We start from the raw sequence: 27,952 nt of genomic DNA on the forward strand, positions 1-27,952 counted from the left end.
CCCGCCCGCGGCGGGGCCGCTGTTTGTTCAAGCGGCCGGGCCGGAGAAGGCGTTTCTCTGCTGAGGAGCGGATCCGGGTGGCCCCCGTGGCCCCGGAGCGCTGTGGTGCCCGGGAGCCCGGGGCCTTGCCCTGGCCATGGCCGAGGGGCACGGGAGTCTGGGGGTGCGCCTGGCCCGCGGCTTGGCGAGACTAGGGCTCCGGAGGGAGCGCCGGGGGAAGCGGACCCCGGAGGAGGCCAGAGCCCGGGATAGGTGAGGGGGATGGAGGAGGGCTGCAGGGGCGCCCCTGGACCCTAGGTGTGTGTGTGTGTGTGTGTGTGTGTGTGTGTGTGTGTGTGTTAGAGGGTAGTGGATGTTCAAAAAAGCGTGTATGAGTGTCTGAGAACATAAAAATATACGTGTCAGTGTACTACGATTTTGGATATATGAATGTGAACATGGTCTTTAGAAAGTACCTGCGCTCTTTTGAAACTTTGGAATAACTTTTGCAATTCCCGAAGTCAGGCGGCGGCCCGTGGATAATGATTTCCTCTCCAGAGCCAGTTTAAGGGCAAACGTAGGAGCTCCCCCTGCCCCTGTGGACTTTGTCACGTCACAGGCCAGTTTCCCTCTGGTCTGCATTCCCTTTGTCGTGAGCATGACAGGCACCTGCTTTGTCAGAGACCGCGCTGCGTTTGCCCTCAGATGCCACGGGGCCGGTTTCCCCTGTCATCCCAGACTGTAGTAACAATAAACCTTTATGTGCCCCTTGCATCGTGCCTTACCTGGATTATCTCATTTAATCCTCATAGCAGCTCCATGAGGCAGGTAGTTCATGTGATTCAGTTGTGGAAACGGAGGCTCAGACAGGTGAAGTCACCTGCCCAGTCAGTCACACAGCTGGGAAGTGGTGGGGGCGGGGTTAGAGCTTAAGCAGTCGGACTCCAGAGCCCGGGTCCTGAAGCACTGGGCTGCTCTCTTGCCTGGGGAGATTTCAGGACCGCCAGCCAGGGGGCCAGACTTCCGTCCTCACCCTAGGTGCCCCTGGCCTGGTCACCTTGAACAAATTGCTTCCTCTCTCTGAGCCCACTCACTGATAGCTACTGTCTAAGTGGAAGGAAAAAGGCTGTGGATGGCAAAGCTGAATGGCTGGGAGGGGGATAGTGAAGAGGCCCCCAGTGGCTCACAGGCCCTGTGTCTGAAAAGAGCATGGAATGTGCTCACAGGCACCGGGTGTTATGTGTCTGTGTAGTTACCAGGCAATTTGTTCTGATCTTATCATGACACAGCTGTCTTTAGCAGCCCTGGGAGGGGTGGGGTACCTGAGGCCTGGGCTGGTGCGGAGGGAGAGGAGGGGTTTGTACTGCTCTCTCACACCAAAGGGGGAGGAGAGGGGAGGGCCTAGCCACCCTGGAAAGCCTGGAAGCCTGGGTGCCCCAGGGGGTTACCCACACCCTGCCACTGCCCTGCCCGCCCCCACCTGGAAGCCACGCCCTCTCCCATTACCCGGTCCGGCAGGAACCTGCCCTATAGGCCCCAGTGGCACTGCCCCTCCCTTTCCCCACTTGAGAGGAGGCAGGGTTGGCATGCTGGTGAGTCAGGGGTTGGGAGGACAGGGGAGGGACTGTGCATGCTCATGGGTCAGCGTGATGATACATCCCATGCGCGCACTTGTACTGGGTTCTCACCAGATGTGGTAATGGGACTCCAGCACTAAGGCACAGGCCTCTCTGAGCCCTGCTGATTGCCTTGGTGGGGGGGGGGGGGGCGGGGAAGGGGGGGTAGGCGGTCAAGGCACTTTTCCCCATATTGCCCCCATTAGTGCCACGATGTCCAACCAGCCTTTGGAATGGGACGGTCCTAGTGCCTAACTCCCAGGCTCACCAGCTGTGTGACTCCAGGCAAGTCACTTCACCTTTCTGGGCCTCAATTTCCTTATCTGAAAAATAGGGACATAATATCCACCTTCTAGGATTATTGTGAAGCTTAAAGGAGATCACGTGAGCGCCATACCTAAGGCTAAGCCTGGCGCTGGGAGGGCCTCAGCAAATGGCAGGCTTTGGAATTATTGAGGCGCTGTCCTTTTTCTATATTCTGGTCCTGCTACAGACCTAGTCCCCACTCTTGTCTCAAGCTCATCTCCTGTCTCTTTCTCTCTTTTGGGGAGTAGACAGCTGGGGGAGGGAGCAGAGGGGAGGCTGCTGCATAGACCTTGCCCCACTCCTAAGGTTTCAGGAGCTCGTCCTGCCTATGTGCCCTGAAAGAAGTAGGGGAGGGCCCCAGGGTCCAGTCTGAGGGTGGGAGGGGAAGAGGCTACTTCACTCCTTTCCCTATGCTTCCTTCCCAGGCCCCGGGGTGGCCGGAGCTGCCCTGACCTAGCCCAGGGCCTGGGCAGCACCAGCAATGTCAGCCTCAAGGTAAGAGGGAATCGGAAGGGGTGGGAGGGGAGGGTGGGGGGTCAGAAGCTCTGGGAGCGGCTGGGCCGGCCCTGAGAACCCTGACTTACAAGTTAGGCACCTGGAGCTCTCTAATCCTCCCTCTGCCACTGATTCACTGTGTGACCCTGCGGGGGTCACTCCCCACTTCAGTTTCCCTATCTGCAAAATGGGGACAAGAATGGCGCTCAGAGTTGTTGGGAGAAGGAAAGTCATGGCTGGAGGACATCCAGCAAGGGGCCTAGATGCTCCAGAAGCCGGAGCTTCCTACTCAGTGCCTATGCCCAGGAGCCCCCTTTCTGCACTCCCTCCTTTAGCTTGACCTTGTCTCCTCTCTGGACCCTTTTCCCCACTTCCTGGCACGGAGCCCCAGTGGTGAAGCTGGGCGGTGGTTTAACCTTCTGGCCACAGTTTTCCCATCTTCAGTGGGGACTTGAGCCATGGCTTGAACGGTAACAGGGCGTCCTCCCTTTGGAGGAGCAGAAGGCCTCCTCTGGCGGTGGCTCAAGCAGCCATGTGTCTGTGGTCCTGAATACCATTAGTAATTACTCGCATTTAATTGAGTACTCATTATGTGCTGGTTCCTCTGCACGGCCTATCTCATACCATCTTCGCAGCACTCCCAGGAAGCAGGTGCTGTTATTATCATACCCATTTTACACACGAGGAAACTGAGATTGTGGCTAGGAGGTGGCAGAGCTGTGATTTGAGCCTGGGTTGCCTGGCTCCAGGCCCCCATATTAATCATGGTGCCCTCCTGTCTCTTGAGGTATTTGGTCCCTGGGGAGCAAGAGGCTGCACCTATTTCACAGATGAGTAAATTGAGGTATTTGGGATCAAGGGCCCCTGCTAGGATTTTGACCCCAGACTTGGCTCCTCTATTGCCAAGGACACAAACCTGTCCCTGAAAATTAGTGGTTTGGGAGCAGTGTCCATATGGCCCTCTCCCCTCACTCCCACAGCCAGGCTGGGCTCCAGGGGAAGATGGCAGATGGAGGTAGGTTTGTCCCACTTTCAGGGGAACCCTCTTCCCTGGATCCCTCATGGCCCAGGTACATCTCTGTGCCCAGGTGCCTCCCAGGTGTGCTTGGGAATCTCAGGCTGCGAGGGTCCTGGGGTGGCGGGGGTTGGCTACAGGCTCTCTGGAAGCCTGGAGTGGGCAGAGGCCATAGACACTTGTACCAGGCACGTCCGTGCAGCCCCTAACCCCCAGAGAAGCTGCTGCCAAAGGGCCAGAGGCCTGTGGATGCCTGGGAAGGTGGCAGTCGGCCTGAGAGTTGAGCCCTCACTGAGTGACTTTAGTCGAGTCAGTGTCCTCTCTGGGCCTCACGTCCCTCATATGCAGAATGGAAGGCGGTAAGTGAAATGCTGAGCGCCTTCCCAGAGCTCTACCCTTTGTCCAGTTCTCGTGGCCCTTAGGGCAGCTCTGCTTGGTGTCAGAGCCCTGTTCAGCTTCTGCTGTGCCCAGGAGGGCAGTCAAGGGTGATGAGGGCGCTTGGAGGGTAGGGAGAAGTGCTGTCACCAGTCCCCTGCCTCTGCTTTCCCTTAGGCCCAATCCCACAGCTGCTCAGAATGGGACCTTTGGGCAGGGAGCCGTGGTTCCTGGCTTTGGAGGAGACGACACAGCTCAGGGCAGCCCCCTCAGCCCCTGGGGCGCCTACAGAGGCCAGGTGTGGGCAGTGCCTCTGACCTGGCCAACTATGTCTCCGTGGGACTGGAGAGCCCCTCATGCGCGGTGCCAGCTCCTGGAAGTTTGGAGCAAGGAACCCCAGGCTGCACTTGCCTGCAACCCCCAGGCACTGACCCCGAGGTTCCTGTGAGGCCTGAGCCACCAGGCAACCTGGAAAACCTGCTGCCCCGCCCAGCATCCTTCCCCACGGCAGCGCGGGCAAAGGGCAAGGCTGTCACACCAGGGCCAGCCCTGCCACATCCAGCCCGGACCCTACACCAGTGTCCCTCTGCCAGGAGGACCCGCTACCACATCACTGTCACCCTCCAGGGGCACCGGCAGGCACCTGGGGAGGTGGGTGGGGAACCTAAACCGGCCCAACCAGCTCTCCACCCCTGCGGCCCTGAGGAATCCAGGGGCTGGCAGGATCCTCCCCAGGGGCCCCGCCCCGTCACGGGGTGCCCGACAGACCTGCCCCCGGAGCCCCGGCTGAGCGCCCCGACGCATCAAGAGGCCACAGCCCAGCAACAGGAGCGCTGGGCCCACTGGACGCCCGGGTCCCCACACAGACAGTGAGTAGAGGTCGGTCCCCACATGGGGCGACAGCGGGAGGGGAAACTGGCCTGGCTGTCCCCTCTTGGGTTTCTGCCTGGTTTCTGGGCTTTCAAGGCCCATTCATTCAGCTCCCTGAGCATGAGCTGACTCTGCCATCTCCTGCCCACCCTGCACTGTGCTCCTCTCCCTCCCCTCAGCCACAGGCTACCTCCCAGGGACTATTGCCACTCTTCTCCTCTGTCCACCTGAGGAGAGGGATAGCCTGTCATGGAGGGGGTGGGGGAGGGTCACCTTCTCCTCAGCAATACCCCCCACAGACCCAGCCTGGGAATAGGTGCCCAGCCAAAGGGCTGGGTGTCCTGGGAAAGCTGGAGTGGCAGAGGCCATAGATACTGCTTAACCTCTCTGGGCCTTGAGTTGTTGAGTAGATTTGGCAGGTGGAGGTGAGGAAGGAGGAGGTGGTCATAGGACATGCTTTGAACTCCAGGGAGTTGGGCCACCCAAATAGCAGGGATGCTTGTTACTAACGCCTTAGTCGCAGCAATAATGACCCCACCTGGCCCTTGGGTGGTGACCACAGGAACAGGCACGAGGTTCCCAAGCCTCAGTTTTTATTTGCGTTGAAATGACTCTCCTGGATCTGCCTGGTAGGCCCAGAGGTAGAAGGGTGGGTCCCCTAGAACTCATTGAGGAGGGGGTGATGTCTCTAGGGCCACCAGGAAGGGGCACTGGGGCTCAAAGAGGGCTCTGAAAAGTTCCTAATGATGATGGTGGTGGCTGTTATTTCTGGCTTGGTTTTTCGTTTGTTTTTTTTTTAAGATTTTATTTATTTATTGACGGGCAGGGGGGCAGAAGCAAGGGGAGCTGCAGGCAGAGGGAGAGGGAGAAGCAGGCTCCCTGCTGAGTAGGGAGCCCGACACAATGCAGGACTCCATCCCAGGATCATGGGATCATGACCTGAGCTGAAGGCAGATGCTTAACTGACTGAGCCACCCGGGGCCCCATGGCTTGTTTTCTAAGCATAATTCCTTTTATTTTTATTGTTTTAAAAGATTTATTTATTTATTTTAAAGAGAGTGAGAAAGAGAGAGAGAGCGAGCAAGCATGCTTATATAGGAGGGAGGGGCAGAGGGCGAGGGAGAGAGAGATTCTCAAAGCTGACTCCCTACTGAGCACAGAGCTGGATCCCACAACCCTGAGATCATGACCTGAGCCAAAACCAAGAGTCAGAAGCTTAACCTACTGTACTACCCGGGTGCCCCCTAAGCATAATTCTTTTAAATCCTCAGAAAGCCCCATGAAGCAGGACTAATCTCGTTGACTGCCCCCATTGCAATAGGGAAACTAAGGCTCAGGGAGGTCATATCACTTGCCCAAAGTCAGCTAGAAAGTGAAGGAAGGGGTCAGAACTTGAACCTGGATGCTTGTGCTCTGAGCACCACTTTCTCCTGCCCTCCCAGAGGCCTTGCTGGCCCTGTGCCGTCCGTGGAGGGTTGAGTGGTTGCTGTACAGGGTTTTCAGTGACCCCGTGGAGATGGATTTGGCAGCATCAGGAATGCCCAGGCCCCGGAGCAGGAGTCAGGGTACGTCATCCTGTGGCAAGAAAGAGAGAGAGGTGAGACCCAGGCTGGCTCAGGGACCTTGTCGGGTGCCCCAGCTGGGAGAACAGAGAGAGGGGAGGCGGACAGAGGAGACAGGCCTTGGAGAGGAGAAGGAAGAAGCAGCAGGTTTAGCTGAGGGGACTCAGGCACGACCTGCCACTCCCTGGCTATTTTGGGACAAGGTAGCTAATGACAGACTCTGGCTGGAGGCTAGGGGCTCACTTAGAGAGGCCGGAAGCCGACCTCTGGGGATATCATCCCTTCTGTGACCCCTTTCTGGGGGAAGCATTCCTGGGTCAGGATTGGCCGAGGTCGGGGGGGGGGGGGGGGAGGTAGGGCACAGTCGGGGCTGCCTGTGGGGCTGTGTAAGACGCACATGCGTTCACGTGTGTGTTTGAGGGCAGGCGGCTTTCACGAGGAGGAGGAGGGCTGCGAGTTGACCGCGTGTATTGTGAATGTGGACATGTGTCACTGTGTCTGTGTGTTTCTGGGTGTGTGTGTGTGACTCGTGTGTCCCCTGGGTCTCTGAGCGTGTGTAACTGTGTCTGACCGAGTCTGTGTAGGTGTGCGCTGGGTTGGTGCCCGTGTGACGCGGTGGGCCTGCGCCGGGGTCCGTCTTGGTGTCAGTGTGTGCCTTTGTGATGCAGCATGTGTTTGTGAGCCTGTGGGCCTGTGGACTGGTTTGGCCTAGTTTGGGGGTGACTCACAGGTAAGCGGGGAGAATCCAGGACTTGTTGGGTTAGACCACGCTTTTTCCCACACTCCCCCCGCCCCCTCCTCAGCCTCTCCCTTTCCCGGCCCCACACACCTTGTTTGGAGGTCAGAGTCACCCTGCCAACAGATCCATTTCTGGTCTGGGGCCCTGAGGAAGAAAGGGCGCTGGGAATGAGGACTTCTGCTAGCCTAGGAGAGGCGTCCTGGGCCATTGGGGTGTGTCTTCAGAGCAAGGACGAAAGGGAGTGCTATGGGCAGGCAGATTCCAGCGTAGTTTGAAGAACACTCTAGCAGTCATGACCCTCCAGGGACGGGACAGGTCAGCTGTCAAATGGTGACCTCTGTATCCCCAGAAGTGTGCAAGCAGAAGCCAATGACCACGTGTTTATGGAATGAGTGACTGTCAGGAGTGTTGTTCAGGGGCTGGGCTGGCTTGAGAAAGGCGTGGAATTTTGATTGCTGGGAGGTCATTTGCAGTATCTGATCTGATGACCAATGGCTTCCTTTGAAGCTCTTCTTGTTGCTTTGCCAAAACCAAGGGGGCCTTCCAAATGTGGTTCCTGTTTTTAGGTCCAGTTCTTTGGACCCCTGGACTCCTAGGATACCACCTTTGGGTGAACCAAACCAGGGCCCAGCACATCACTTAACACAATTAGCCCTGAATGAACGACTCAGTCAATCAATTAATCGGTGACTTAGAACCCAGGCTCTGCCACTTAATGCCCGTGGGGGCAGGGAATCTCAGTGAAATCCTAGTTATTATTATTATTGCAGAAATAAAGAGGAGACTCAGTAGGGGGCTCAGTGAGCAGGTGAAGTTCCTTGGCAGTAGTCCCAGCAAGCAGGACAAGGTTCTGTTGGAAGAAAAGGGGCTCCTTAGTGAGGATGGGAGGGGGTCGTGGCCTCGGGCAAAGGGCTCTGATCTAGAGCCACAGGTGTCTGGTTGTGTCCTGCTCTCAGGAATTCTGGTCTGGGGAAAGGTTTGGGATTCATGTCAGCTCCCTACCTTCCCCCTACGAAGGGCTTTTCCAGGGCCACTCAGACCCTGTCAGAGCTCCCAAGGTTCCGGAGTCAAGTCAGGCTTCCCTGGGCCTCAGCCCCTTTCATCTCTGTTCCTCGTAAAATCTGAGTCACTGCTAGGGCCACAGAGCAGGATCAAAGTTCTGGGTTCCACCAGCTTCTCAGGAGAGAAGAAGATAGACATGGGGGAGGGGAGGTGGGGACAGGGGTGCATTTCTGGCCTTAACTTCCCTTATAAGTGGCCTGGGGACTGCCTCTTGGAGAGGCGTGGCCCTGAAGACAGGCTCGACCCGAGGCTGAGGATGAACAGTCTGACCTCTTGGGTCCTTGGGATCTCAGAATAGGATTGTCCTGGTCAGCACAGCCTGGAAGTTGGAGTGGGGGCTGGGTGGTCCCTCCAGGACTACTATGGCCCCCTTTAAAAGTAAACCTCCAAACCATAGAGTCTTGGTTCACCAGATAATTATTACATTAGGGAGTTTAGTACGGTGGTCCAGTGCTTAGGGTTGGGGGTCAAGTCTTGCCGTCTGCCACTGTGTGATTCTGGTCAAGTTTCTTAACCTCTCTGAGCCTTTTTTGTCCTCATCTACAAAATGGGAATGTTTGTTTATAATTGATTCCTTGAGGTATCAAATGCATGGGATTCTTCTGAAGATTCAGAAGGACAATGGACAGAAAGCAGTTAGCGAGGTGCCCGGCCCATGAAGCTTGAAGGGGAGAAGTGGCTGGCCCAAGGTCATCCAGCTAGGAAGCGATCGGGTCAGGGAAACTCAGCGTTGCCGGAAGCCACAGCCCATCTTTCCTTCCCTCCCCTTATCATGGTCATGATCAGGGTCAGAACAGTCGCCTGGTTTTCTAGTTTTTGGCTTCTGGAGGACTAGACCCAGGGCTCCTTGGGCAGAGTTACAGCCCCATCCATAGACCAGTGAGTCCGACCCATAGGCTTTTTTGCTCTCTTCCTTCTCTCTCCTTCCAGGCTCAGGCCTCAGCTTCACCCCTTGAAGGACCCTGGCATTGGGGGTCGTCTGAAAGTGGGGAGATGGTGGGAGAGCTGCGAGCAGCATGCCCATTTTACAGATGAAGAAACAAAGGTCCAGAAAGTCAAATGAGTTGCCTGGGGTGACCGAGCCTGAGCTTGGCAGGGGTCATTACTCTGTACTGCCGAGAGCCACCCTCCCCACCCCCTGACCCTATCTCTCTTCTTCTGGCAACATCTGCAGGGAGCTGAAGCGCAGGGAGCTGAGGACACCTCAGGACAGGTTGCTGGGGCCCAACATGGAGGAGGCATGCGGGCCCCCGGCTCAGGCTGAGGCCCCAGTGGTGAGCACCATGCTGATGTGGCGGCGGCCGCCCCCTGCCCAAGAAGAGATGAAACACCGTTTTCACAAGGTGTCCCTGGTGTCGGGGGAGCAGACAGAAGGCCCCTGGGGGGAGATGTTTGAGTACAGCCACTGTCAAGAGGAAGTCAATGGCTTTGCAACACGGGAAGAAACGACTGTAAATTACCAGGGACCCCGGGATGGGTCCAGCTCCAAGAGCTGTCAGAGCCATGGGCCCATCTTTTCTAAGAAGTACACGCTACTCCCTAAGGAGAAAAGGCCAGTGGGAAGGCTGAAGGAGGCCGTAGGCCAGGGTGATGGCAGCCCCCCAGAGCCCAGGACTGAGCCAACACACCCGGGAGCCGTGGCCAGGACTGAGATTTTGGTGCCCCTGCCTGGGGCCCGTGAGCCAAGCCCCCACCCAGGTGTCAGTCTCATCAGCGGGAGCCCCCGGATCCTTGAGGAACGTCGGGTGACACGCACCGTGCAGACCACCGTGATGGTGGGAGGGCATGTGGAGCGACGGGTGAACAGCTCTGTGACCATGGGGCCGGTGCCGTCGGGTGAGGCCCTGCCGAGGGGCCGCAATGTTGTTCGCGCCATACGGGCGGTGGTGGTGAACCCCCAGGCTGAGGGCTCACCAAGCCGCAGTCAAGCCCGGGAGCTGCTAAGTAGCCTTGTGCCTGCTGAGCGTAGCCCCCCTGCCAGCCGGCTTCCCAGGCCCGTGGCTGTTGTGCCAAGGAGTCCGGGTCTGGGCGGCGGCACAGGGGTTGTGGGCTCAGGGCAGCTCCCTGAGACAGAGATGGCAGAGCCAAAGGACAAACCTGCTGTGGTCCCTGCACGCATCCCAGAGGATGTTCACCCACCTCAGAACCAGGATGTCCCTGCAGCTCACCCAGACCAAGCCCAGAGCAGAGCCCCAGATTCCAGAGCCCATGGGGTCCTAAGGGTGCAGGGAGCCTCCAGCCCCACCCAGCCCCCTCTCCAGATTTCTCAGGGCCATGCACTGTCACCCTCCTCTCCCAGACGCCAGACCCCTACCCCCTCCCTGGACCCAGTCCGCCCCCCAGAGCAGCCTGCAGTGCCCACTCACCCCAGGACCCAGCTCACTGTCAAGCCCAGGGGACCCCTGGCCCTGCCCTCTGTAAAAAGGGAAGGGTTCACAGATCCCTCTCCCGCCACCATCCTGCCCGAGGTGAAGAGCGAGGTGGTTGTTACAGTCCCTGGACAGCCTCTTCCTCCATCCTCTACAAGAAGGAAGGCAGTGCCAAGCTCAGGAGGGCTTTCTGCTCCACCCTCCCCAAGGAATAAGTTTGTTCAGGACTCTGAAAATGTCCCTATCTTCTCCCTCAACCAGGAAGAGGTAGCGCAGGGCCCTGGTGTCCAGGCTGACCCATCCCCCACCCAGAAGGAGGTTGTGCAGGGCCCTGGTGCTCCTGCCGCCTCATCCCCCAAGCCAACCAAGGTTGTCCAGGTCCCAGAAGGCAGCCCTAGCACCCAAAAAGAGGCTGTCCACAGTACTAACGGCGGCCTTGCTTCTTCTCTCAGCAAGGACAAGGCTGTTCGAGGCCTGACTGCTTCCACTATCCCATCACCCCAAAAGGAAGAGGCTGTTGAGGGCTCTGAAGTGAGCCCCATCTCTTCTCCCACCCAAAAAGAGGTTGTCCAGGGTTCTGGTGCTTTTGCTGCCCCATCTCCCACCCAGAAAGTGGCCATCCAGGATGCTGCTCCTCTCCCTGCCCCCTCCTCAGGGGGCAAGGTGTCCCCCAGCCCAGGAGGCCCACCTGCTCCAGCGCTGATGGGAGTAGAGGCCGGCCTGGAGTCCCAGCTTGTCCCTGACTCCACCGAGGGCAAGATGCTCCCAGAGACATCCAGGGAGGAGGAGCTGGCCCTGGCTGCTGACCTGGAGATTTTCCTGGACACTCTGCGGGGCATGGAGCCCCCCGAGATCCTCCGCACCCACCGGCTGCCACGAGCCCCCCGCTCCTCCTACCTGGCTATGTATGCTACGCTGCCCGCCATCGAGGAGGACCAGCCCGGACCAGGGGTGCTGGCACCCAGCCCCCAGGAGGCACCCACACTAGAAGAGAAAGAGGGGGAGGAAGAGGGGGAGGAAGAACCAGAGAACCCCTACCTAAGCGACGATGAGAAGCTCCAACGCAGACAGGAGAAAGCCAGGTCCAGCCCCTCCTGGGACTCTCGCCCTGCGAGGCCCCCCCAGGTCTCTTGTTCTCCTCTGGAGATGATGAAGAAACATGTAGCAGATGCCAAGGGCCCCCACCTAGAGCTGGGGCCAGAGTGGCAAGCAGGGGGCAGGCCCCCTTCCCGTCTTGGAGGCAGCCTTCTCTTCGGTGGTCTGGTGCCCACCACGCAGGAGGCCCCCGCCTCGGAACCACTGGGCACAAAACTATCTGCTTTGCCACCCCACATGACACCAGGGCTCAGGAAGGTGCCAGGACAGCTGCCCCTGCTGTGCAGCGAAAGGCCACTGTTGGAGAAGCCTGCTTGTGCCCGGCCCCTGGAGGGGTGGGTGAGTAAGGCCTTCGATGAGCAAGGGAGGGTTCCTGGCCTCACCTGGGGCAGGGTTTGGATGATATGAGGATCGTGGCACTGGGAAGAGAGTGTCCAGAAGCCAGAGGCTTGGGTCTAATGTCTAGTTCAGTGTGATCTTATACAAGCTACATCTTTCTGGGCCTCAGTTTCCCTATTCACACCGCAGAAGGCTTGTGCTGTGAAGTCCAAAGGGCTTAGTGGCTCTGATCTCTTGGAAGCTGGGGAAGGGGAGCGATAGGCATTCACCCCCTGGGATGGGGTGATGAGGTTCCTGGAGGTTGGTGACATTCTCTGTGGGCCAGCTCTTTGGGAGTGGAGGCCAATAGGGAACATGTGGGATCCTTGGAATGACAGGTTGTAGGGAGGCAGTAAGGAGTCCACACAAAAAAGTAAGACTTTTTATCACCTCCCTCCATGCCAGAGCCCAGCATTGAAGACCCAGGGCAAGCCGAACATCAGGCCTGGAAAGGTAAGGCGGCGGGAGGCCATGGGGGAGGCAGGGAGCTGGGGACAAGGCCTGAGGATTCCCTCTGCGTCCTCTCCAGATGATCCTCTTCTCAGAGCCTGCCTGCCAAGGCAGCAGCAGGGAGGTCTGGGAAGACATTGCCGACACCTCTGGCTGGGCCCGCATGGCCTCCATAAGGGTGGTTCGAGGCTGGTGAGTGCTGACTGCCAAGGCGAGGCAGGGGGCTGCTTGTGGACCTGGGGGATGTCAGGGTGGTGAGAAGTACCTAGGCCAACCTGGCAGAAACCCCCTCAGCCACCCTGCTTTGTGGCTACATCCTCTCCCCACCAGTGACCCTGGGTCTCTGTGCCCACAGCTGGATGCTCTACGAAGAGCCAGAGTTCCGGGGCCGGAAGCTGGTCGTGCCTGAAGGAGATGCGGATTTAGCAGTCTCGGGGCCAGCATGGAGCACCCAAGGCATTGGCTCCCTGAGGCGGGTTGTCTGCGTGAGTGGTTGGGAGTGGGCGCCAGATGTTGCCCTGTCTTCCCCAGGCTCCAGGCCCTGACGAGGGGGACAGCCCCAGGTGCCTGGAGTTGGAATGGCCGGGAGAGCTCATATGGGTGAGGAGCCTGAAGGGGGCTTACTATGGATTCCTGACCTCAGAGCCCAACCTGTGGAAGAAAGGAGTTCTGGGGTGCTCGGCCTGGCTTGGGGACACAGGGAGCAGACAGAGGCCAAGCCCCAGCTTGGGAGAGCAGCCTGCGGAAATTTGAGCTGGACTTGGAGACGGGTTCAGTTAGAGCAACAGAAATGGGTGGGAGTGAGGCTGTGGGTGCCGGCCCAAGCCGCCCCCCGCCCCCGCCCTGGGCCCACGATCTCAAGCCCAGGGTCAGACCCAAGGTGCTACGATGTTTGTTCATTTGCTCACAGATACTGGTTAATGTCTGCTGTGTGCCAGGCACCATGCCAGGCAGTGGGTGGGTGGAGGAGACCTGCTCTCTGCCCTGCAGGACTCATGGTCAAGCTAGGGTATGAGGGTGGGACTTGAAGCAGGAAAAGCATATAATCAGATTAGGGATTTATAAACATTCCTCTGGCTGCCAGGAGGAGAAATCCGGGACTCAGGAAGACAGGCAGGGCTGTGATTTCCAGGTGAGGGGCACATCTGAATTTGAAGGGAGAGGTGTGTGGTTTGAAAAGGCACAGTCAACATTATAGTTTCATATCTGTAAAGTGGGAAAAAACAATACTGTTTTTGTACCACAGATTTACAAACTACCAAAATTAAGCTTGACAAAACCGTCTTGGCCACTAGGGAGAAGAGAAAGCCCTAACTCTAAAAGCAGGGCCTATCAGACTTTTTTTTTTTTTTTTTTTAATTAAAGTACATATAACTCCAAGACGGAGCTGTTGCAATCCTCCTGGTAAAAGGGCGAGAGCTGACGAGTCTTAACCAGGGCAGTGGCCCAGCTATGCCAAGGAGGGAATGGTTTTGAAAGCCTCTCCAGAAATACACAAATGTTTGTGGACAGTTTAGTGTGAGTTTCTCACAATAAATTCATCTTCATGTAGGAACTAACGAGATAGAAGAGAAAAAACGAGAGCTCTGAAGTCAGGCGGCCCTAGTTTCATTTCATTCATTCAGCATGGATTGGGTGCCGAGCGTGTGCCAGGCTCGTGGGAGGTGCTGGTTGCAACAGTGAACAAAAATTACATTGCTCTGTTCTTTGCCCTGCTACGTCCAGGCTTTGTGCCCTCAGGCAGGCTGCCTAACTTCGATGAGCCTCACTTTCCTAGCCTGTGAATGGAGTAAGAATGCCCATTGGGAGGGCCAACTGAGACAGAGTAGAACATGCCCTTAGTGCAGTGCCTTGCACTCAGTAGGGGCTTCATAAGTGTTTGCCGAAGGAGCGAGGGAATGAAATGATCTTAGCGGGAGAGAAACACTCAGAATGCAGAGAGGATCCACTGCTGCCCGAGGTGAGATGCAGGTAGGAGCCAGTCTGGACTAGGGCAGGAATTGTTTACAAAGGAAGAGTCAAAGTTAGACTCAGGAAAGAGCTGTCCACCCTCTTCATCTCTGGGTTGGATTATCAGGCTACCCAGAGGCAAGGCGAACGGCGTATGGCACTTGGCAGACTCCTGCTGGGAACTTTGGTCACAGGTACCAAAGGTCGAGCACCAAAGAGATGGCTTTTCTCAGGCTTGTCTGGCGCACCTTGCGGAGAACATTCCAGTCACCCTCTGGCTTCTGTGGAGATGGCCACGAAGGTCTCCCAGGAGTGCCCTGCTGGACAGGCTTGGGAAAGCAGTTAGGGGCGGGGTGGGGGGTAGTCTCTGAGGGGGGCTGTTTACGCTCCCTTTTCCACCTCTCTCCTGCAGGACTACATTAGCCCAGAGATCATCTTGTACTCTGAAGAGGGCCTCAAGGGGGAGCAAGTGAAGCTAACGGATGCCTTGGAGGACTCCCAGGACCCGGAGAGGCCCCTGCAGGTGGCATCTGCCACTGTCTCTGCAGGACTGTGAGTCAGGGCAATTCTGGAATCCCTTCATTTAACATTCATTGTGCTGGGTGCTGGGGACACAGAGGTGGCAGGACACAACTCCTGCCCTCAAGAAGTGCTTAGTCTACTGGAGGGGACGTGCAAGTACGAAGGCAGTGGTGATCAGAGTCCCGGGATTGGGGAGCACAGAAAAGCACCAAACCAACCCGAGGTCAGAGAAGCCATCCTGGAGGAGGAGACACCTCAGCTGGGATGAGTTGGCTGCAGAAGAATCTCAGCATAATGAGGGCAGGGCATGAGGGACTTTCTATGTTTTGTTCACTACTCTCTCCCTGATGCCTGAAGCAGGGACTGGCATGGGGTAGGTGCCCCTAAATATTTGTTAACTGAATGGGGAAGATCTAGCAGACGGAACAGCACCCGCAAAGGCCCAGAGGTGAGAGATCTAAGACTTGAAAGTTCAGTCTGGCCCAGGAAAGCAGCAGGTGGGGAGATGTGAGGGCCAGGAGTATAGCAGGGGGACAGATCAAAGGGCCTCGGTGCAGCTGGACTATATTGTGGGGCTAACGGGGAACTACTGGGGGCCCCTAAGCAGGTATGTGTGCAGGAAAGAACTCTCCAGCTGTGAGGATTTAGAGCGCGCCAGGCCAGAGGAAGGGGGATGGATGGAGTGAGTGGCTACTGCAAGAGATTATGGGGGTCTGAAATATCCTCCAGCATTGACTTGATGGGGGCTTCTTCCCCTAAACCTTCTTCTCCCCTCTAAACCTTCCCCCCATCCACCAATCTGTGTCCCTGGGTATCTGGGCTACAGCTGCCTTTCTGCCTCCTCCCCCCCCACCAGGTGGTTGCTGTACCCCAAACCCTTCTTTGAAGACACTCCCTGCATCCTGGAGCCTGGAGAGTACCCCACCTCAGAGGCCTGGGGTACATCAGACCCCAGGGTGGGCTCCTTGAAGCCCATGCGACTGGTAAGGGGCAAGTGGTCACAAGTTACCTCGTCCTGCAGGTTGGGGGAAGAGGCAGGGCCTGGGGGCCTCCTGCTGAGAATGGGATCTGGGAGAGGGGGAATTAGCCCAAGGGCTGGGGCAGAGGGAAGACAGGGGGTTGGCCATTTTCAGGGGTCTCAGGATCAAGTAAATCCTGGATTACCAGCCCCATCTGTCTTCTTCCTTTACCTCTGGGCTGGTGTCTCAGCTCTGTCTCCTCTGCAGGGCTGCCCGAGTGTGGAGAAGCCAGGGGAGCCCAAGGTAAGAGTCTGCGCTGCAGGGTCAAAGAGGACCTTTGGGTGGGATGTGAATGTGCGCGTGGCTCTCATAGCCTGGACCAGAAGACAGGGGAGGAGAGTGCTGGGGAACAGAAGCTGGGTTTGGGAGGGTGGAATCCTATGGGCTCACTGGGAACTGGCTTTTGGTGTGTAAGGAGGTTAGAGGTAAGAGAAGAGACAGGAGTTACCTAAGAGAATGGAGCTTAGTGAGAGTGGGAGGACTTAGCTCTGGGCTAACTATCCCTGGGCAGGGCCTCCCTGGGCTGGCTGGGTGTGTTTCAGTCCAGATGGCTCCCCACCACCCTCTTTCCCCCAGGTTGTGGTTTATGAGGCCACAGGCTTTCAGGGCCAGAGCTGGGAAGTGAGCAGAGACATCTACAACCTTCAGCAGCCAGAGGACTGCCAGAGCCCCCACCTGGCCTCTGTGGGGTCCCTGCGAGTTCTTGGGGGCTGGTGAGGACTCTGAAACTTTTCTCCTACTTCATCCTCCCTTCTGGCCTCTACAATGGAGGTTGGGGAATGGCCCGGGCTGCCTAAGGGTGGGGGCAGCTGTCTTACACATCCGTGGGCCTTCCTGAACAAGTCTGTTTGCCTCCGCCTTCCCCCAGCTGGGTGGGCTACCAGAAGGCAGGCTTCCGGGGCCACCAGTATCTGCTGGAGGAGGGGGAGTATGCTGATTGGTCACACTGGGGAGGCTTTGACGAGAGGCTGACCTCCCTGCGGGTCATCCGGACGGTAAGCAAGGGCAATTGGGCCATCCCTCTGCCTGTGGCCACAGCCAGACATCCCCCCCCCCCCCCCCCCCCCCCCCCCCAAGTACAATCTGTTGAGGGAAGAGTTTGTGTCCTCTTTCCCAGTTCTCCAGGGCACCTGGAAGTGTTCCCTGAGGTCTTGCCCCTTGCCTTCGGACTGCTCTTCCCCAGTCCACACTGATCGCCTCACTGCAAAGTCCCCTGGTGGGCTGCGTCCCCGGGGTCTGGGCACTCCCAGGGATTTCCGTGGGTGGGCAGGAGACACCTGACTATCCCTGGGGCCCAGGACTTTGGGGAGCCGGCCGTGGTGCTGTTTGAGGCCATGGACTTCGAGGGGCATGGCGTGGAGGTGAGAGAGGCATTGCCGGACGTGGAGCTGGCGCGACACGGCCCCCACACGCAGGCCATCCACGTGCTCAGCGGCGTGTGAGTGACCCCGGCTCCGGGAGCGAGGCGGGCCAGGAGCGGTTTCCTCGGAGGAGCCGGCTCCGCCCCGCTGACCCGGGCCCCGCCCTCCCTGCAGGTGGGTGGCCTATCAGAAGGTGGGCTTCTCCGGGGAGCAGTACGTGCTAGAGAAGGGCGTGTACCGCAACTGCGATGACTGGGGCGCGGGCAACAGCGCCCTCGCCTCGCTGCAGCCGATCCTGCAGGTGCGCGCCAGCCGCGGGGGGCGGGGCCCTGGAGCCTGGGCGGGGCCCACCGCTGCGGGGAGCGCGGGGGCGGGGCCTCTGAGAAGGGGCGGAGCTAACACGGGCCTGAGCGATGGGATTGCTGTGGAAAGAGTTGGGAAACTGAGACTAGAGGCTGGCACCCTCCTTAAGTCGCAAAACTTTGGGCCCTCCCTCCAGGTCGGCGAGCACAATCTGCACTTTGTCTCAAAGGTAAGGAGCTGGTGCGGGGCCTGTCTCCTCTTCCCTATTCTCTCTGCCTCACTCCATCGCTCTCCATTCTCAGCTCTTCTTGTCTCTACCTGCAGATTCAGCTTTTCTCCGGCCCCGACTTCCTGGGCGACCACATCTCCTTCGAGGATGACCAGACCTCCCTGCCCGCCTGCTTCCAGGTCCAGTCTTGCCGTGTCCACGGGGGCAGGTGAGGACGTGGGGGAGGCGAGAGGCGGGGCGCACCTGCCGCACCTGCCCGGAGCGCTTAACTCAACTTGGAAATCCAGGCTGCTGGAAGGTCTTTCTTTGAAATGATTTCTTTCCTTCGGCTTCCTTGAGATGAGCTATTCTGTCCGGAATCATTCAATCTTAAAGGAAACCAAGCAAAATAAAGTTTTAATGGAAAACGTAAAACTTGTAGGTAGTATAGGATAAAGAACTCCAATCTTGTTTCATCTATCTCTCTGCCTTTTTTTTTTTTTTTAATGAAGCATTTAAAATCCCTGACCCAACATAAAATTTTACAGGTAAATACTTAAATATGTATCTCTAATAAGAAAAGACTGTCCCCAACCCACATAGCCATAATTTATTATCACAGCTAATAAACAGTGGTTTGTTAGTATTACCTAATACCCAGGCCATGTTCAGATTTCTCCCGTTGTCTTAAAAAAGTGCCTTTGTGAAACTGATTTGTTTTTCTCAGGATCCAAACAAGGTCCACACATTGCTTTTGGTCAGTTTGGTCTTTAATTTATAGCAGTTCCGCTCCTTTCTTTTTGTTTTATATCATTCATTTGCTTAAAGAAACCAATAGGGGTGCCTGGGTGGCACAGTTGGTTAAGCCACGGACTCTTGGTTTTGCCTCAGGTCATGATCTCAGGGTGGTGAGATCGAGCCCCCCAGGAGCCCTGTGTCTGGCTCCATGCTGGGGGTAGAGCCTGCTTGAGATTCTCTCTCTTCCTCTCCTTCTGCGTCCCCCCTTCCCCCTCCCAAAAAAGAAAAGAAAACCAATAATTTGCCCTGTAAGTTTCCCATCTTCTGAATTTGGCTTATTGCTTCCTTCGGGTGCCTTTTTTCCCTTTGTGTCCGATATTTCCTGTAAACTGGTAGATCTGGAGACTTGATGAGATTCGGGGTGTTTTGTTCTGTTGGCAAGACTATATAGGTGGTATCCTGTACTTCTTACTACATTACCTCAGGCCCATGCCTGGTTGTCCCACTTTTAATGATATCAAGATCCCTACATTGTAAGATATGCCATTTAAACAAAATAAGATTTGTCATTTACCTCTCACCTAATGGTGTTAGCGTACAGTGATGATAATTGCCTAGACCCTCTATTTCTTTAGAGGTTACAAAATGATGATTTTAAGATTTTTGGTATTCCTTCTACATATGTTGGCTGGAATACCTCTATAAAGAAGAGCTTTCCCTTTTCTATTATTTGTTTACCCAAAATGGTTTATATAAAAAAGGCAGTTTGATCCTTTCCCAAGGATCAGTTTCTCTTGATCAATTTTCAGAATAATTTCTGAATTGGTGCTCTAGCAACGTCTAGAGCTAATGAAATATTTTTTAAGTATTGTTATGAACTCATGGATTTATATGTAATTGAAATGCCTCCGTCCATTGGAGTTACTATTCTTTTGTGTGCTCTAATCATTCTCTCTTTGACAAAGGGGAGCCCCTTCAAATTGTCTGCTTCTGATGTGACTCCAGTAGTTTTTTTTATAATTTCCTTGTTTTCCTGGTACAGTAAGTTGCTCCAGGATCATTTTGTACATTTTTGCCCTAAACTTGGATTTAATTATCTGCCAAGGGACTCCGATTCCAATGGTATTTAGATGGAAGCTGGATGTTTCCAAAAACTATAATACTAATATTACTAACAGTAAAAAGCAGTGAATGCTGTTTGAGATGTCTCTGTGGTTCTTTTTGTCCTCAGGACATTCAGCAACATCCCACTTGGTATGTGCAGTTCAAAATATCATTTTTAAGACATTTGAAATAATACTTTTTGTTTGTATGGTTATGCCACCAACCTGATATACAGTTAGGTTCATTTATTTTATTTAATTTATTTAAATTTTTTGGAATACTTTCCATTTTTACTTAATTGTTTTTTAATTACATGACAAATTCACAGTGTCCCTGTCTTAGCTTGGGCTGCTGTAACAAAATATCATAGGCTGGAAGACTTAAACAACAGGAACTTATTTTGTCACAGTTCTAGAGGCTGGGAAGTCCAAGGTCAAGGTGCAGGCCCATTCTCGGCTCCCCTGCGAAGGCTCACGGCGAAGGCTCACTTCCTGGCTAGCAAATAGCTGCCTTCTTCCTGTGTCCCCATGTGGTGGAGAGAGCGCTCCTGTGTCTTCCTCTTGTACAGGGACAGTATACCCATCACGAGGCCTACCCTCCTGACCTCATCTGAACTTCCCAAAGGCCATCATATTTGAGGTTAGGACTTCAACATATGAATTTTGGGGAGACACATTCAGTCCAGAGCAGTTCCAAAGCTAAGTCAATCAGTAGGACCTATCTCTATCCCTGTAATCTTTTGTGTTTTCAGTGTTTAGGTAACTCATCCATTGTTTCTTTTTGAAAATATAAGGGAATATACTCTCATATATAAATTTGTATATAACTATAGAAACCAAATATATGTGTTACCCCCTTCCCCCGTTTTCTTACACAAAAAGAAGCGTACTACAACCTGGCGAATACTAAAGACCACTGAATTGTACACTTTAAAGAATGAAGTTTATGGTATGTGCATTATATCTCAGTTTTTCAAAAGGGAAGCCTACTATAAACACTGTTCTGCCCCTTGTTTGTTTTTCCTTAACCGTTTGGAGATCATTTTATATCCCTTTAAGAGCTCTTGCTCATTCCTTTTTACTGCTATGTTATTATACTCTACATTCTTAGTTTAATCAACTCTCCCCTGTTAATGGACATTTAGGCTGCTTCCACTCTGCAATGGCCACCAACACTGCACGGAGAACTTTGTGCATGTGCCATTTCAGGTTTTTGAAGGAGGTTTTGAGATTCCAAGAAATGGGATTGCTGAGTGATTATGCATAGAGTTTTGCTTCGTATTGCCAAATTTCCCTCCATAGGGGCAGTATGATTTCATCCAGTCATTTCTGAAGGCTTGGCCTCAGTCTCTTGCTGCAGGGCCTGTTCATCCTTGACCTCCCATGGGCTAGTGGGGGGGGGGGGTCACAATCAAGTCTGCCTCCACTCTGCCGCATCTCAGAAGGCCTGGCAGGCCAAGCACAGGATGTGACAAGCTCGGATACCTCCTCACATCCCCCTACTCTTCCCCTTTCCCAGCTGGATCCTGTTTGATGAGAAGAACTTCGAGGGTGACCAACACATTCTCTCCGAGGGCGAGTTCCCCACTCTCACAGCCATGGGCTGCCTAGCCTCCACAGTCCTGGGCTCTCTCCAGAAGGTACCCCTGGTGAGTAACTTTGTCCAGGTCAGGCAACCCCTGGGGCAGGAGGTGCTGCTGAGGGCATGCCGGGTACCGGGTCTCTTCTCACTGTTGGCTAGGCTGCTGGAGCTTGAAGCCAGTCATCGTCAGAACCACCCCAGGTCCCTCCGAGCCCGTGGCTTCAGAGGCAGTTTGACTTTACTAGAGATTTATTGAGCGCCCACCGTGACAGGTCCTGGGGATGCTGAAATAAGTCAGACACAGCCCTGCCTTCGAGGAACCCATGGCCACACTGACATAAAGATGACAAGGCAGTGGTGTGACCAGATATAGAGGTGGTCTGAGGACAGGAGGGACTAGCACTCAGGTGATCTGGGGGCAGGGGCCGGACTGCGGAGAGGGGCTTCCGTGTGGAAGGGAGCGGGACAGAGAGCTGGCTCCGCTGTGTGGGGAGTTCGGGTGGGTGGGGACAAGGCAGTAGGGTTGCCACTCCAGTAAGGGGCGGGGGGGGGGGGGGGGAGGGGGCCCCGGGCAGGGGGGGGGTGGAGGGGAGCGGCCTGGCCATAGTAAGGAACCGGAGTCTGGAGGAAGGGGTGGGCCAGGCACGGCAGCCCAGCAGGCGGTGACCACCAAGCTCCAGGCAGTGTGTAAAAGGCTTCCCCTGCACTTAATCTGATGAGCTTTGTCACTGCCGTCAGCTCCCTTCTCCAGATGTGAAACGGACGCACAGAGAGGCCGTGTGACTTGTTCCAGGCCCCAAAGGTGGTGACAGGCAGAGCTGAGTTCTCCCCGAGGCAGCCCAGCTGCAGAGTCCACGCTTTACAAGTACACGTTGGGCTCTGCAGGCAGACAGACCTGGTTCTGAAGCCCAGCTCTAGGGACTTGAGCAAGTGGTTTGATCTTCTCCAGACTCAGTTCCCCTTCTGTTAAGCAGGGATGATAATAACAGCACCTACCTTACGGGGTTGTTGAGAAGTTATAGTGAGATCAGGTAAAGCACTTAGCACAGAATGCGGCGGGTGGTAAGCCCCAAATACATGAGAACCGCTATAATTACTGCGATAATTACTACTGTTAGAAGCACCATTAACTGGCACTGGGAGGAGGTTTGAGGGGGCCATGGGGGGCCCACTCGGGCACATGCTGCATCTGAGAATCTGGGGGACACCCAGCTGCCAGTGTCCAGGAGTCCAGGGCCCTGTGGGGCGGAGCTCAGGAGGGAAGAGGGCCTGAAATACGGATCTGGGGATTGGAGTATCTGGAATTTGGGGCCGAGGTGGGGGCTGGGGCTCTCTCAGCCTCACCGCTTTTCCATGCCCCCGGCCCCAGCACTTTTCAGAGCCCTCCATTTTTCTGTATGGACTGGAGTGCTTTGAGGGGAAGGAGATCGAGCTGGACAGGGAGGTGCGCAGCCTGCAAGCCGAGGGCTTCAACAACCACGTGCTGTCCGTGCGGATCAGGGGGGGCGTGTGAGTGTGTTGGGGGAGCTCAAGGGCAGGGGCTGCTAGGGAGTGAGGGCTGGGTCCCTGGCCTCTTGCCCCTTTCCATTCCCTTCTACTCCCTGCCCCCAGCCAGGAGGGAGGGAGAGGGGCAGTGTGAGGAGGGCCTTGGACCCCAGCCTGGATCCTCCAGGACCCTCCTCTGCCCTGCAAATCCGAAATCCACTTCCCGGCCCCCCTCTCCTCCCTCGGGACCCTAACACCAGGCAGAGGAGTCTCAGCATGAGAGAAAAGGAGGTGGAGAATGTTCTGACATCTGTGCCTCTCCTCCACCTGTCTGTCTGTCTATCTGTCTTCCTCTCTGCATCTCCGGCACCTGCGGGGCCCAGCTGGGTGCTGTGTGAGCACAGTGACTTCCGGGGCCGCCAGTGGCTGGCGGGCAGCTGCGAAATCACCAGCTGGCTGACATACAGCGGAACGCAGAGGGTGGGTTCCCTCTACCCCATCAAGCAGGTGCGTAGCGAGTCGGCTTGTGTGTGTCTGTGCCGGTCTGTCGGGCCGTGTGCGTCCCATGTTTCCCAAACTCAGCATTTGGGTACTTTTGTCACAATTTTACCACATCGTCGTTCCTCCTGAACCATTATCTACTTAATATTTTTCTCTAAACCAACTCACTTTTTCCCTTTATCCTTATGCCAGGGACTGATATCCATAAAATCATGGGTTTGATGTGTGTGTATGATTTTTCTTTAATTGGCATTATAATAAATACATTACCATTAAATTTTTAGCCATCTGTTTACCCACTTAGGACTAAAAATCATCGCATGTGCCTCCCTCTGGGAAACACTGGAACACCTGGAAACACTTGGGTTTCTCCAGGTCTGAGAGCGCATGTCTGGACCTGCTTCTCACTTATGTACATGTGCGTTGATGTGGAGGCATGGCCATGGGGCGCGCGCACTCCCTCTCGGGGTGTTTCCGTGGCTGTGATGTTATTTGTATCCATGTGTCTGTGCTATGGAGGTGATGTGGTTGTGTGGGAGGTGTGTATATGACTACACGTGCCTGCTTTTGTGCCACTATTGAGACAGCGTGTGTCCTTGTATGAGGATCTTTGTGTGGCCCCTAAATTCACAGACTCTTAGGACAGCATTGCTAGAAGAAAGGTTGGAGGTTATCTCCGGCCCCCACATTTACAGGTGGGGAAATAAAGGTCCATAGAAGTGGACAAGGATTTGCTCTGCAATCTTGAGCAAGTACTGTACCTCCATGGACCTCTTTAAAATGGGGATAATGTAGGGGCCACCTGGCTGGCTCCGTCGGTAGAGCGTGCGACTCTTGATCTCAGGGTTGTGAGTTCGAGCCCCACGTTAGGTGTAGCGATTGCTTACAAAAAAGCCCCCCCAAAAAAATCTTTAAAAAGAAATAAAATGGGGGATAACACATGTGATGGAGTTGTCTTGAGGACTGAAGATAAATAATGTCTGTAAAGCTCTTAGAACGATACTTGAGTGGGTAAGCACTCAGCACACGTTAGTGGTGGTTCTTCTATTATTACCATCACCACGATCCAAGACCCCCGGCTGATCTGTGGCAGAGCCTGGTCTGATTTGTGACAACTGGGTGTCTGCCCCACACCCGGGCCAGTGTTCTTCTTCAGCACGGGTGTGTGTGCGCATGTCTGTATACCTACCCAGGCAAACATGGGGTGTGGAGTCAGCTGGCAGGGGGGCTGCATGTGCATGGCTGCGTGTGTCTGTGGGTTTGTGGCTGCAGCAAACTTCTGCCCAACCACGTGGACCTGGGGCGTCTCTGCCAGTGTGTCCCTGTGCATGTGGCTGCGGGTGTCTGTGGTCATGGGTGTGCACCACGGATGCACCCCTGATACACGTGTGTGAGAGAAGAAGCAGGGCCAAGGAAGGCTTCAGGGCAGGAGGGAGGGCTTGGGGGGCTGGGGATACTTGTGGCTCCCGAGCTGAGGGTGTCGGGTGCCCAGCTGGGAGCATCCCTGCCCTGGGGACCTCTCACTCTCTGCTCCCCCTGCCCACCCCCCCCAGCGCCGGGTTTATTTCCGCCTCTGGAATGCCGCACTGAGGGGATTCCTGGCGGTGCCAGACCACGTGGAGGACATGAAGGCAGGCCGTGTGGTGGTCTCCGAGCCCCAAGCGGGAGGCAGCTCCGTCTGGTACTACGAGCGTGGGCTGCTGAAGAACCAGGTACTGGTTGAGGGCCTGGGACGGGAACACTAGAGCCCCAGGTACTCGAAGGTTCCCTGCGTGGGGAAGCAGGACCTGCCTTCGGGCCAGAGAGACAGAGAGAGACACACACCTACCAGGACCCTGGGGAGGTGGGGAAGACTGCGGGCTCTGCTCCCCTGGGCCGTGTGGGCTCTTCTCTGGGCCTCAGTTCCCCATCTGCAAAACGAGAGCATTGAACCAGATACTTCTAAGGGGACTCCCAGCTCTGATATCCTGGGACAGACCTTGGATCCTATTAATAAGGATAGATTCACTCCACGAACATTTCCCGAGCACCTGCCCTTCCGAAGCCACATCGTAGTGGGGGAGAGACAGAAACCATTTAAATGAGTAAAATACCTCAGTACGTTAGGGGACGAGAAGTGCATGAGAGGAAAAATCAATGAAAGGGAAACAAGGAGTATCAGTAGCTCTGACAAGGGGAGCCCTTCCTAAGAAGGTGGCATTTGAGGGAGGCAGCCATGTAGGTATCTGCAGGAAGCATGCTCCCCGCAGGGGGAACAGCAGCGGAAAGGCCCTGAGGTGGGAACCTGCCTGGCAACAGGACTAGCCGGCTCCCCTCACGGGAGGCAGTGAAGGGAGGGAGGGAGGGAAGTAGCAAGAGAGAGGAGGTCAGAAAGGTTACGGGGGTGTGGGTCTTTGTAGGCCACGGAAGGAGCTTTGCTTCTTACTTGAAACAAGAGAGAACCTGGCTCTGTGGCAGGTGCTGTGGTAAGCCCTCTACATGAATGCCTCGTATGATTCTCAGAGGGCACTATGGGGCAGGTCTTACTCTACTCTCTGTTTTATAGGTGAGGAAACTGGAGCACAGAGAAGTTAAGTAACAGGCTGAAAGTCACACAGGCAGTTAGTGTGTGGAAGCTTGTCTGACGCGAAGTCTTGTGCTTTGGGAGTCAGTCACAAGAGGCTTCCTGGAGGAGCTATTTTTCCAGAACTTTCATGGTTTTTCACATGGACTGCTTGCATCAGGCAGCACTCAGAGGTTCCCATCCCCAGGGACTCCAGTGCGCAGAAGGATCAAGAGATTTGCCGAGGGTCCCAGTCCCTGAGAGCCAGGATTCAAAGCTGGGTGTGTGTTAAGGGTGTCGGGTTTGGCGGAGTCCCTGATGACCTCCTGGGGCCTCAGGTGGCCCCTACCATGAGCCTGCAGGTGATCGGGCCCCCCAGCACAGGCTCCAAGGCGGTGCTGTGGGCTGAGAGCCGCCTGCCCCGCCAGACGTGGAGCATCAGTGAATCGGGCCACATCTGCAGCCAGATGTTTGAAGGCCGGATCCTAGATGTGAAAGGTAAGGGGGCCTGTATGTGGGAGAAGGCACCTGGGGGGGGGGGCTGCAGCCAGTGGGGTCCTCAACAATCTCTGACCATCTCCCCATCTCTCACCCCTTCCCCCAGGCGGCCGGGGCTATGACCAGGACCATGCGGTGCTGTGGGAGCTGGCCAAGGACCGGGCGTCCCAGATCTGGACCATCCATGTGCTCTGACCGCCCCGTTCCCCAGCCCTGGAGGCTTTCCCTGGGATGGAATGTTTTTATAGGTTTTTTGTTGTTGTTGTAACATAAAGCTGTTTTCTAATATGCTCCGAGGCGCCCTCATCTTTGTGCACCTTGCTATTTGGGGATGGGGTGAGGATTTGTTCCCCTGCCTTCTTTGCCCTATACTTGCCCTCCTTTCCTCCCAGCTCTGGTTCTGGGGCTCAGGTGTAAGGCCTCCCTCGGCCACCAGAGGGAGCCCTGGGCCCAGACGAACTGAGGAGTGTGGTCTTTTATGCTGTCACCCCAAATGATGGGTTCCGAGAGCCGGCTCTGAGCCAGGTCCAAATGGGTCCCCTGAGCTGTGGGGCACAAACAGAAGCCAACCGCCTTGGTACCTGCCCTCAGAGAACTCACAGGCTAGTGGAGGATTCCAACAGGTAGGGTGATACACTCAGTGGTAGGGTAGGAAGGGAAGTAGAAGGATGCACAGAGGAGGAACCTGAACCACTTAGGGGCACAGGGCAGGCCTCTGGGAGGAAGGGATGCTCAGCTGAGATGTGGAGGAGGGGAAGGAGTCAGCCAGGCTAGAGGGTGGCAGAGGAAAAGTGTTCTAGGGATGCAGATAAGTCGAGGGGTGAAGACTTGGAAGTTCAGTGTGAAGGAGTTGCAGCCGGCCAGGCAGGAGAGGTGAATGGGAGACACACAACCAAGGACCTTGCCCACCAGCGTCCCTCTTAATTTCCCCCAACCCCGGTCTAAAGGCCCAAAGGTTTGGCATCTCAGGCAAAGAAGCCAGGACAGGGAGTCTGGGTTCTTAACCCAGCCTAGAAAAGGCAGGACATAGAAGAGGAACAGCTCCCTCCATCCCCCGATCTAGCAGGCACTTCTCAGCCCCTTGGCCAAGGTCCTCTAGGAAGAGACAGAGAAGCTCAAGGCCCCTGGGGCCTTCTATGGGATTCCCTTCCCTCCTTGCAGCTCCCAGTACCCCCACCGCAGACCCAGGAGGCTAGAAGTGGTTAGAGCAGCTGTGTGTCCTTCCTGCCTTCTCAGCCTGGGTTCAGTGGGGTACAAGTGGACGGCCTCCTCTTCATCCTTCTCAGCACCCCTGGTGGACCAGTGTCCAGTGTCCGGTGAGGACAGGAGAGTGCCTGTGGGGCTGAGAGCCCAAGAGCCTGAGGGAGTGGGTCTCTGAGTCTGCCATTCTGAAGACACCCAGGTATAGGGTGAGGGACTCTGAGTTTCTGCAACTGGGGATGTCCAGGGGCAGGATGGGGGTGCGGGCCCTCTGGGACCGTCATTCCCAAAAACCCAGGGCTGGGTGAAGCACATGCAACTAAAGAGGCTGGCAGATTCTGGGCCATGTCCCTGCAAGGTGATCCTGAGGGGAGAGGCCTCCGCCCTGGGATTCTGGGGCGGGAACGCTAGGGTAGGAGCTCTCTGGTGCTACCTCTCCTGCTGATGGGGGCAAGGGAAGATCCTTGGTGCTGCTGCCAACCAGGCTTTTGGAGCCCAGCGATGTGCAGTGACCACACACAGGACCCCACTCCAAGTACATGACAACTTTATTGATCCCCAGCTGGGTGGCGCTTGCCCCTCCATAGCTCCAAGGCACTGCCTCTCAATTCCCACAGCCTGGGCATCTC

General features: G+C 55.7%; 1 protein-coding gene across 7 annotated transcripts; it reads left to right on the forward strand.

Moving 5' to 3' along the window:
* Nucleotides 1-72: 72 nt before the first annotated feature.
* CRYBG2 (crystallin beta-gamma domain containing 2) lies at nucleotides 73-26,414 on the forward strand. 7 transcript variants are annotated; one of them, XM_025857078.2, is made up of 22 exons: nucleotides 1,550-1,571; nucleotides 2,327-2,396; nucleotides 3,964-4,655; nucleotides 9,194-11,822; nucleotides 12,267-12,314; nucleotides 12,391-12,503; nucleotides 12,667-12,796; nucleotides 14,674-14,813; nucleotides 15,640-15,766; nucleotides 16,010-16,045; nucleotides 16,379-16,515; nucleotides 16,671-16,797; nucleotides 17,101-17,240; nucleotides 17,338-17,464; nucleotides 17,663-17,695; nucleotides 17,791-17,903; nucleotides 21,035-21,164; nucleotides 22,467-22,606; nucleotides 22,966-23,089; nucleotides 24,637-24,795; nucleotides 25,964-26,123; nucleotides 26,230-26,414. In XM_025857078.2, exons 4-22 carry the CDS (start codon nucleotides 9,249-9,251, stop codon nucleotides 26,316-26,318), a joined length of 4,647 nt encoding a protein of 1,548 aa, XP_025712863.1. In that variant the 5' UTR covers nucleotides 1,550-1,571; nucleotides 2,327-2,396; nucleotides 3,964-4,655; nucleotides 9,194-9,248; the 3' UTR covers nucleotides 26,319-26,414. The 7 variants fall into 7 exon arrangements, 5 of the variants coding, with proteins under 5 accessions (XP_073759226.1, XP_025712863.1, XP_073759225.1 ...); XM_073903124.1 differs by lacking the exon at nucleotides 1,550-1,571 and having other exon boundaries at nucleotides 22,966-23,062; XM_073903126.1 differs by lacking the exons at nucleotides 1,550-1,571; nucleotides 2,327-2,396 and adding an exon at nucleotides 8,950-9,064 and having other exon boundaries at nucleotides 4,562-4,655.
* The last annotated feature ends 1,538 nt before the right edge of the window (nucleotides 26,415-27,952 follow it).

Source organism: Callorhinus ursinus, unplaced genomic scaffold, assembly GCF_003265705.2.
Source record: "Callorhinus ursinus isolate GAN/ISIS: 27379988/994484 unplaced genomic scaffold, GSC_fseal_2.0 scaffold18, whole genome shotgun sequence".
NCBI lineage: Eukaryota > Metazoa > Chordata > Mammalia > Carnivora > Otariidae > Callorhinus > Callorhinus ursinus.

Coding starts and splice junctions, on each gene's coding strand:
- CRYBG2 (XM_073903125.1), top strand. CDS start 137: ATGGCCGAGGGGCACGGGAGTCTGGGGGTGCGCCTGGCCCGCGGCTTG. Junction 253..9,193: donor GAGGCCAGAGCCCGGGATAG/GTGAGGGGGATG, acceptor CAACATCTGCAG/GGAGCTGAAGCGCAGGGAGC. Junction 21,165..22,466: donor CTCTCCAGAAGGTACCCCTG/GTGAGTAACTTT, acceptor CCCCGGCCCCAG/CACTTTTCAGAGCCCTCCAT.